This window comes from Lactuca sativa, chromosome 2 (assembly GCF_002870075.4).
Source record: "Lactuca sativa cultivar Salinas chromosome 2, Lsat_Salinas_v11, whole genome shotgun sequence".
In the NCBI taxonomy this organism is placed as follows: domain Eukaryota; kingdom Viridiplantae; phylum Streptophyta; class Magnoliopsida; order Asterales; family Asteraceae; genus Lactuca; species Lactuca sativa.
The window spans coordinates 181,283,920-181,293,580 of record NC_056624.2 but is presented as its reverse complement, the minus strand read 5'-3'; the positions used below and the strand labels follow the sequence as shown (position 1 = coordinate 181,293,580).

Genomic DNA, 9,661 nt, shown 5'->3' with positions numbered 1-9,661 from the left:
ATATCATTCTCGAAATTAAAAAGATAAACATATAAATAGGTTTTAGTTTGATTAACTATAATAATAATATAAAATTAAAAGTTATGTATGATCACCGGTGAATATATTAAGATGATATTGTTCAACATAAATATCTATCACCATATTATTTTTTATTTTATTTTGCTAATTACATTCGATCAATATAATAGTCTTTGTTTTTGACCTTCTAATAAATTTATTTTATGATTACAACAATATTTTGTATTAACTATTTTTATAATTATAATAATAATAATTTAATGATAATGACTTTATGAACACATTCATACGTTGCCTAATATATATCATAAAGTTTCAAAACTTAGACAAAGAAATTATCCGTGCAAGAAATGACAAAAGAGGACAAAAATTTCCACGTGGTCTATTGTGAGCTGGATATGTCCTGTCTTTTAGACATTTATTAATTAATAAACCCCTCCATAAATCCACCGACACTCCATTTCATCCTACCAAATCATGGTTTACCGTTAAATATAATTTAATAATTTATTCGAAACGATTAAAAAAAATCTGTAAAACATAGGCTAACATTAACATGTATCACTTTTATAATTAAACAAATTTTGAAAATAAGTCTTAATTACTTATTGGAGAAAATAAAACTAAACCCAATTAAGAAGCTAGTATTCGTTGGATTGTCAAATTATATGTAACTTAAATAGTTCTCCTGTTGCCGACGCAACCTGTGGCTGTAGTTGTCCATGGCTCCATGCTCATTTGCTCTTTACAACTTTTCTAATATTTTCTTTCTTTCAATTTTAATAAAAAGAGAAGAATCACAAAATAAATATCAAAACTCAATACTATTTATTACTACTACTACTAATAAATGTTTAAAATATGATTATCAGTCTTCCATTTAATTTCAAAAATAAAGATGTCGTAGTAGATGGTTAGTATATTATTGTGTGATTTTTATATATTTACAAACAATTGTTTACAGAAATATATATATATATATATATATATATATATATATATATATATATATATATATATATATATATATATATATATATATATATATATATTACTTTTTTTTCAAATTATATTAAAAGCAAACATAAAAAACTACAATTATACATTTATGTATGTACAATGTTTTCAAGAATTCCAACAATTTGCTATAGAAATTATGTGTGCTTGTTCCAAGAAAAAGCACATCGAATATGTCATGCTCAAGATAGATGGTTTTCACCAAATGAACATAATTTAATAAGAGGTGGTTAACTGGACATAGACTTTCTATTTTAATAACGAATCGTCACTGATTTGTGAGAGAAAGCCCGCTCTACTCTCTTTTTCTCTCTTACACAAACACGCTCGCTCAAGAAAACGGGCTGGAAACGCAAACGGATCTAGTAAATCTTGGAAAGCAGTAATGGATTACTGCTTCAGATCTCTCACCAGAGTATCAATTTCCACCATTCTTCTCGCCATATTGCTTTCTTCATTCAGTTTCACTTGCACAGGTATGCATCTGCTTTACATTCGAGTTCTTGAAGTTTCCAGTTGCCATTTTAATCAATTCGGTTTCCGGGTTATGCTTAATTCAATAGATTTGCCCATTATTAATCAAAGACTAGTACGTTACTTGCTCGATTGACTGATGAGTGTAGGAGATTTCACAGACTTGCTAGTATAGTATATTGGGGTAGCTGATTAATGTGTCCTTTATCAGATTAGTTTCTCCTTTTGCCAAATTAAAAAGATTCGATCTTTATTGATCGAGATTTATAGCTCAATACCTTAACTGAATGAGATTTCAATGATCGATCAATTTAGTGTAAGAAATCGGTACATCGGAGATGAAAATGGTTAGAGATCTCATTTCCATTAATGGATCCAGTCGATGCAAATACTTTTGTACACGAAGATCTATAAATCTTAATTGAATGTTTGATCATCTTCTAATCACTGGATAATAATAACGAATTTCTCCAAGTTTGCTGTGCTTTTCAAGATCAAAAACTGACTCAATTACATAACTTTTCATGACCCTTCTTTTTCCTTGTTAAATTTCAGAAGCCTATGATGCACTCGACCCAAATGGAAACATCACAATCAAGTGGGATATCATAAGTTGGACACCTGATGGCTATGTTGTAAGTATCAAAAACAACTTCCTTCTCTCTTTAAATCTCATAATCGATAATTAATTAATTACCAATAACACCCTTACAATTGATGCAGGCTGTTGTGACAATGTATAACTTCCAGCAATATCGGCACATTTCACCTCCAGGGTGGACATTAGGTTGGACATGGGCTAAAAAGGAGGTGATATGGAGCATGATGGGGAGTCAAACCACTGAACAAGGAGATTGTTCAAGATACAAAAGTGCACCACCACATTGCTGCAAGAAAACTCCAACTGTTGTTGATTTATTACCAGGAACCCCTTACAATCAACAAATTGCAAACTGCTGCAAAGGAGGTGTCATCAACTCGTGGGCCCAAGATCCCAACAATTATGCCAGCTCATTCCAGGTCAGCGTGGGTGCAGCCGGAACCACTAACAAAACTGTCAAACCGCCCAAGAACTTTACCTTGCTTGCACCCGGTCCAGGCTATACGTGTGGGCCCGCTGTTGTTGGTAAACCAACAAAGTTTATTACTCCAGATGGAAGAAGAGTAACTCAAGCCATGAGTAAGTATACTGTTTCTTTTTTATTTGATAGGCTTAATGGGTTAAGCACTTAAATATTTGGATGTTTCTTTTTGACTGTTAAGCAAGTATTGGCTTACTGTATTAGGCAGCTATAAAATGACCAACTTACCCCTGTTTTTGTGCTGGTTTGGCAGTGACATGGAACGTTACATGTACATATTCACAGTTTCTTGCTCAAAAAACTCCCACTTGCTGTGTATCTCTCTCTTCTTTCTACAATGACACAATCGTACCCTGCCCAACCTGCACATGTGGATGCCAAAACAATATTACTCACCCTGGAAGCTGTGTAAAGTAAGTAAGGTTACTTCTGTCATTTTGTATGTGGAATGAAAAGCTTAAGATCTTGCTAATCTAACCCTAATATTTTGAATTGTTTTTGCAGCCCAAACTCACCATATCTAGCTTCAGTTGTTAATGGGCCTGGTAAGAACAGCTTAACACCTCTGGTTCAATGCACTAAACATATGTGCCCTATTCGAGTTCATTGGCATGTGAAGCTTAATTACAAGGAATACTGGCGTGTGAAGGTCACCATTACAAATTTCAACTACAGGATGAATTACTCTCAATGGAATTTGGTTGTTCAACACCCCAATTTTGATAACCTTACTCAAATTTTCAGCTTTAACTACAAACCATTGACTCCTTATTCTTCTATAAGTAAGTTCACTTATACATACATTTTGATTATAAGAAAGTTGTATCAATGATTCCGGACTTATTGTTTTTGAATGTATACAGATGATACTGCTATGTTGTGGGGTGTTAAGTTCTACAATGATTTTCTGAATCAAGCTGGACCATTGGGGAATGTTCAATCAGAGTTACTCTTTCGTAAAGATAAATCAACATTTACATTTGAAAAGGGTTGGGCTTTTCCAAGAAGAATCTATTTCAATGGTGATAACTGTGTGATGCCACCTCCCGATGCATACCCTTATCTCCCAAATGCCAGCTCACGTCTAAGCTTCTCGTTATTCAGTCTATTGATGGGGTCTTTGGTCTTTTTCTTTTCCCTTGTTTGAGGTTTAAGTAGCCCTTGAAGATTATCTGCATGTGGTTCATCTTAAACAAGAAGGTTTAAGTGTGTAATGTGGGTGAATTCACCTGTTTGTCAATGTTGTGTTACATTTTTATTGTGTTGTAGAATAGTTGAAGTTATAGTGTTGCTTACAGCTGTATAATTAAAACCCACAAGTGATAATTTAAAACAGATATTCAATTTTGGTTATGTTGTGCTTGTTATTCGACATTTGAAGGTTATAAATTATGTTGTAAATGTATGGATAATGAAGCGAAAGTCAGTTTATCTGGACATGTTCTTGTATTTGTTGTCACTTGTTCCATTGTTTGGCTTCAGTAGCAACTTTGGACAACATATATGTTTGGATTGTATTCCTTTGTTATATTGTTTTTGATAGTCCAACTCCAGTATTTTACTCACTAGCCTTTCCAAGTCTTGTTTTGGATTGTCCAACTTCTGCTTAGTAGCATGTTTCTTGACTTTGGATATCGAAGATCTTTGAGGACATTTACATATTAGAAGTCATACTCAATTGATTATCAAGACAATTCAGTCCGAACCTACTGATGAAAATTAGAATATATTTCTTCTTTTACATTTAGTTCTAGTTTTAAAAAAAAAAAAGGCCAACTCAATTTACTAGGAAAAAAGTAAACCTAATTGGTAACAAAGTTTCATGATTAATTAGTTTCTACAACTACACATTGATTTCCTGAGGCAAAATAAACCTAATCACCTAATAATGTATAGAACTCCCCTTCTGACTTGATTGGGACTCCCGTCGATTAACCCTAGTGAGTTGAGTGACAAACACACACACACACAAACATATCCACAAACATACACACATACATACATACCTACATCATATTGGTTTGTTCTTAGGCCATGGTGACTACAACCAGGGTTCTAGATGTGGTGGTATGTTTGGATATGGTTCATGGTTACGGTTGTCTTGATTGCTATGTTTGGAAATGGTTCATGGTTTAGAAATAAGAAGTATGTTGCTGTTGAAAATCATTATTATTAGTATTTCAATAATTAATCTTGAAATTAATTATTAGATAATTCATAATGTAAATAATAAAACGAACTTTTTATTATTAACATTATAAGTGGGTAAGTTACCAAATTTTACTGCAAACCGAACTGATTCTTCACAATTAATTCGATTGTATGAAAAGAATAGAAATAGATTGTTCAATATAAAACAATCAATCAAAGCAAATTGTTTGACGAATTCTTATATGCACATACGTGATTCATGTCCTTATAGGTTTCTACGTAACGTAAACACTTTTTTTTTTTTTTTTTTTTTGGGGGGGGGGGGGGAATAATTATGATATATCAATTGATCAAATACACGACACTATTGTTCAAGCACAGTACAATTATTACATGTTTGTAATATATATATATATATATATATATATATATATATATATATATATATATATATATATATATCAATTTTTATAAAATATGTAATAGTATATATATTGTGTGTATGACACATAGGTCAATAATGCATAATAGCATCCAATATATATATATATATATATATATATATATATATATATGTGTGTGTGTGTGTGTGTGTGTGTTGTTTGTAATAATACAATAATGTAGAATAGTATGTGTAATTGACTAACAATAGTTAGTCATATGTCGTGTCCGTAAAATAATGTCTATATAAGGATCATTGATCCTACGAAATAAAGAAGAGCGAAAATTTATGAAATGAGTTTACTCTCAAATTTGTCTATTGAAGTTTCTAACTTCTTAATAGCAGTTCAACTACCCTAAAAATATTATCCAAATAATATCATCCAAGAATTCGGCAATAAAACGAATATAATTCGAAAATCACGATCAGGTATCCTCGTATTTATCATTTTTAATACTAGAAATAACTTTTATTTTTTTATTTTTATTTTGAAAATATATTATTAATTTGAAAAGCTATTGTATTTTGAGAAAATTTTGGTATGAGAGCTAGATTATAATGTCCATATCTAATAAAAATATATGTTGGGATGGGGGTGGGAGGATATATGTTGGATTGTGTTCATTTTTTATATTGTTTCGGAATGTCTTTGATTTATTCACTATGCTTCCCAAGTCTTGTTTTGGATTGACCATTTATGCTCTTAAATCATTCAGGAGTTCAACTCAAAGTTCATACATACGGCTCAAAATGGGCTGAAGTTGAACTAACACATAAGTGACCCCGAGCTTGGTTGGGATTGGGACCACTCGGCCATTTACCCCCATAGGGCCCTATGTCCCGTATATTTCCTGAAATTGTTCATTAGGTCATATTAACCCCTACATAAGAAGTTAAAAATCCTCAACTCTTACAAAAATCTCACAACCTAGATTATCCTATTCCACAAAAGGTACACGATCGTCCCCAGTCGAACATCATATGTATACCAAGATTATACATCATAAGCCGTGAGGCACCCTAGGCACTAGTAATAAGTGATAACTCTAAAATACACACCAATTAAAGACCCCAACAACGATCTGCTAATTCATTGCTACATTGGTCGCACTACCAAACACAAAGTTTGTTTTTTTAATCACATTAATTCAACCTGAGTAGTTCGAAGTTCATCTGTACCACCTGTGATCCATATAATATTTTTTTTATTCTGATTAACTTCGGTTTTGTTCTTCATAATTCTTCTCTCAAGATGTTTTTTACTATTTCTAAAGCCAATACTAAAAGCAAGAAAAGATTGTTGTTTTCTAATGAATTTCACAAAGTAATAGTACATATTCAAACACAAAACAACAAGAAACCTAGAGCTCAAAATGAGGAGAAGGGTCAAAATTTCCATAATTATGATTCGGGTAAAATGAACAAAAATGTCTAACGTATCATCAATCCTTGCATTGTTTGAGTTCCTTCCTCAGCAACCTTGTTGGCTTGAATAGTTGTTATTACATTTGCAACATTACCCTGAAAAACAAAATATAATAATTTACATACTGATCACATAAATCAGTAGACAAGTTTGAATTATATAAGAGCAATTTTTTACCCTCCATGTTGTCAGCTTTGTTCTTAGAGCTTCCCATTGAGACACCCCAAACACACGCTCACTGTATCGGCTACACATACCATGACTCAAAAAATTAGTAATTATAATTTATAAACCATATATTTTATTTTCTACACACCTCACTCTAATCACTTGATTCATTTGGTCGATTTTACAATCAATCAATTTTGCAGCGATTGCCTTCACAACCCATGATTCCACCTCATCTTCCTCTATCTGAAGAGAGTTCTTGATTAAAGAATAAGGAATTTGACCAGATTCATTAGAAGCAAGATCCACAATTGTCATTAACCTCATCTTTGAGATACAGTCTTCATGGACAAGGCCTAAATCATGCCAAAAATATAAATATGAAACAAGAACAAGGGTAATTTCGTCCAAAATTTTAAATCGGATACTGATAATCACCGTAGCTTTTCAGTAATTCCGAATTTGTTGTATAAAAATCCAAGTATGCGTCCAATCTTTTGACCAGAAATATCTTGAGAAGCTCAAAGACTAATGCATACTTTGAGTCTTTCTCCAGTTGTGCTACAGCTGGCATCTCAAGCAGATCACACTGCATGATAATTAAACAAAAAAAAAAAAAAAAAAAAAGATGATCAATTTCATTTTCATCACAAAGTATAGTTTGATTTTCCAATAGTAAACCTAAGTACCTGAAACATGTCGGGTGCTTTCACAAATTCAATAATGGTGTAAGCAGCTTCTTCTTTCGCCTCGTTTATATCATGTGCATCATCACCAGAGAATGTTGCCAGATACTTGGTTAGAAATTTGAGGTTTTCTTTGGTTGAGCTGAAATTCCATTTTATTGAAGAAATAATTTAGTGAAGGTGGATTGAGGAATTTATATCGATTTGTGATTGATACCTCTTATGTTCCTTCAAGATATTAGAGATGGCAAGAAAGAGTTGTCTTTGATCATGGAGTCCAAGATTCCATTCCTTCAATAGGGTGTCTGTATTTTTAAATGAAGGTATGATGTGATCCATGACCTTCCCATTGGCTGCTACTTCAAGAGCCTTCATGTAAACAAGGAACCTTCCATAAGGGTTCTCTAACATGTTGTACAGATTGAACAAGCTGAAGAAATGTTGGAAAGATTAGCATGAGATGATGCTTTGTGCAAAGGGTGTAAAAAAAATAATCTGAGCTTACATCTTTAATCGGAGTGAAGGCTTTTCATTTGGTTGTTGGGCAATTTTTGTGGATATGAGCTTTGAAATCTCTAGCGACTCATCAAGGCTTTCGGGCTTCTTAACAAGATTGCAGATGACAGTGAAGATGCACTCAAGATCTGAGATAACAACAAACAAATGGCAGATTAAGAAAATGATTTTCAGAAAACATGTTTTTGAGTGTATCCAGAGTTAAGTATCTAAAGAACTGGTAAACAAATGGTACTAGTGGCATGGCATCTCAAAATGAAATGCATTTCAGAATACTAACCCCTACATGTTTTTCATAGAGAAAGATATGTACAATGATAGTAAAAAAAGAGTGTAACAATGAAAAGAGAATAAACCTCACAGAATTAATCATGAGAAACCAACAAGCATAATAAAGAGACAAATAATGACGATGGAGAATCAACAATTCAACATCTCATCTTTATAACCAGTACAGCTGAGTGCATAAGTGCATTATGGGAGTAGATAGTAGATACCACTTTCAGTAACATAAAACATGTTTATAAAAATTGTTGGAATGTGGTATTCTGATTTCAAGCTTCCATCAAAATTAGAATGTAAACAGCATGTAAAATTGTAAACTTACAATACTAAGCAACGATAGCAATTCAATAGTCTGTATACTAATCATGGTAACATGGAATGTATGTAATCAGAAAAATCAAGCATTAGATTGAACTTAACCTTTTTCTGAAGCTTTAGAAAATACTAAATCAGCCGAAGTAATCATTAGTGAAGCCAAATCCAACCATCTGCCAGCAATCATGCATTCCTGGGCCTCCACGCACAAACTAGTCACTTGTGGTTCAGCTACCTGAGCCGCAATTCAAAGAATTTCAACACAAATTGAACAAGTAACCATAAAACTCCTACATGCTTAAATATACTACATTTTTCTATGCTATTCCGCGTTAACGAAAACCAAATCGACAGAAAACTGCTTCAGTTATTTTGGTGAAATATGCATTTTGTGGGTTGCAATAGATTGGGTTTTCTAATACCTCAGGACCGGCTTCAGCCCAGGCCATCTCGGCGGTGAAACGCACAACGGAGAGGGCGGGATCCTCCTCGGATGTAGGTACGACGGTCGTCATATTTGGTGGCGTTGATAGTAGAAACTGCTCTCTGCAATTCTTGCAACTCGTATCTCTACACTCAGCGCAGCAGAAAGCTACCAAGCTACGAGTTGCGCGAAAGATAAAAACCCTAACCCGGAGTTCAAGCAGTTACATCTGCCTTAGGCCCTTCAGGATTTAATAACTACACTATACCCCCCCTATACTTGGACGACTTGCACATTGAGTGATAAATAAACTTTTCAAAACTAGAAACAAATCAATATAGAAAAATCTTTGAATTCTTAAAAGTAAAATTATAGTAGTAACTTCTAAAGACATAAATTTTCTTTGTATGATCAAACCATGGTGCCATATGGTAACTGCGGAATGAAACAAATAATGGAAAACATCATTTAATTCTTACAAACAAATGTTGTTTGATTGACTTCATGTTTGTTGGAAGGATCGAGTCATTACATAAGAAATGTCATTTCTTTAAAACGCGTGTTTTTGAATGATGCTCACCTTATTTTTTTCATTACTTGGCTCCAAAGAATGATAGTTGTCACATTACCCTTTTATTGATGGGTTATAACTCA

At 33.0% G+C, this 9,661-nt stretch overlaps 2 protein-coding genes across 2 annotated transcripts; one reads left to right on the top strand and one right to left on the bottom strand.

The window, feature by feature from the left end:
* The first annotated feature begins 1,191 nt into the window (after window positions 1-1,191).
* Window positions 1,192-3,947, top strand: LOC111876650 (protein COBRA). Its single transcript, XM_023873203.3, has 6 exons — window positions 1,192-1,514; window positions 2,068-2,147; window positions 2,236-2,692; window positions 2,848-3,007; window positions 3,099-3,376; window positions 3,458-3,947. The coding sequence occupies exons 1-6, from the start codon at window positions 1,424-1,426 to the stop codon at window positions 3,739-3,741; spliced, it is 1,350 nt and encodes a 449-aa protein (XP_023728971.1). The 5' UTR covers window positions 1,192-1,423; the 3' UTR covers window positions 3,742-3,947.
* Window positions 3,948-6,468: 2,521 nt separating this feature from the next.
* Window positions 6,469-9,205, bottom strand: LOC111876651 (uncharacterized). The gene is made up of 9 exons (XM_023873204.2): window positions 9,006-9,205; window positions 8,689-8,818; window positions 7,973-8,111; window positions 7,685-7,897; window positions 7,471-7,609; window positions 7,220-7,370; window positions 6,930-7,137; window positions 6,791-6,860; window positions 6,469-6,708 (listed from the first exon to the last, which is right to left on the bottom strand). Exons 1-9 carry the CDS (start codon window positions 9,096-9,098, stop codon window positions 6,619-6,621), a joined length of 1,233 nt encoding a protein of 410 aa, XP_023728972.1. The 5' UTR covers window positions 9,099-9,205; the 3' UTR covers window positions 6,469-6,618.
* Window positions 9,206-9,661: the final 456 nt, after the last annotated feature.

Bases quoted from the DNA above. Each gene is read 5' to 3' on its own strand.
- LOC111876650 (XM_023873203.3), top strand. From the start codon at position 1,424: ATGGATTACTGCTTCAGATCTCTCACCAGAGTATCAATTTCCACCATT. The intron at 2,148-2,235 runs GTAAGTATCAAA...CAATTGATGCAG, and splicing joins GGACACCTGATGGCTATGTT to GCTGTTGTGACAATGTATAA. The intron at 2,693-2,847 runs GTAAGTATACTG...CTGGTTTGGCAG, and splicing joins AAGAGTAACTCAAGCCATGA to TGACATGGAACGTTACATGT.
- LOC111876651 (XM_023873204.2), bottom strand. From the start codon at position 9,098: ATGACGACCGTCGTACCTACATCCGAGGAGGATCCCGCCCTCTCCGTT. The intron at 7,610-7,684 runs GTATCAATCACA...ATGGAATTTCAG, and splicing joins ATCTTGAAGGAACATAAGAG to CTCAACCAAAGAAAACCTCA. The intron at 6,861-6,929 runs GTGTGTAGAAAA...TGGTATGTGTAG, and splicing joins AATCAAGTGATTAGAGTGAG to CCGATACAGTGAGCGTGTGT.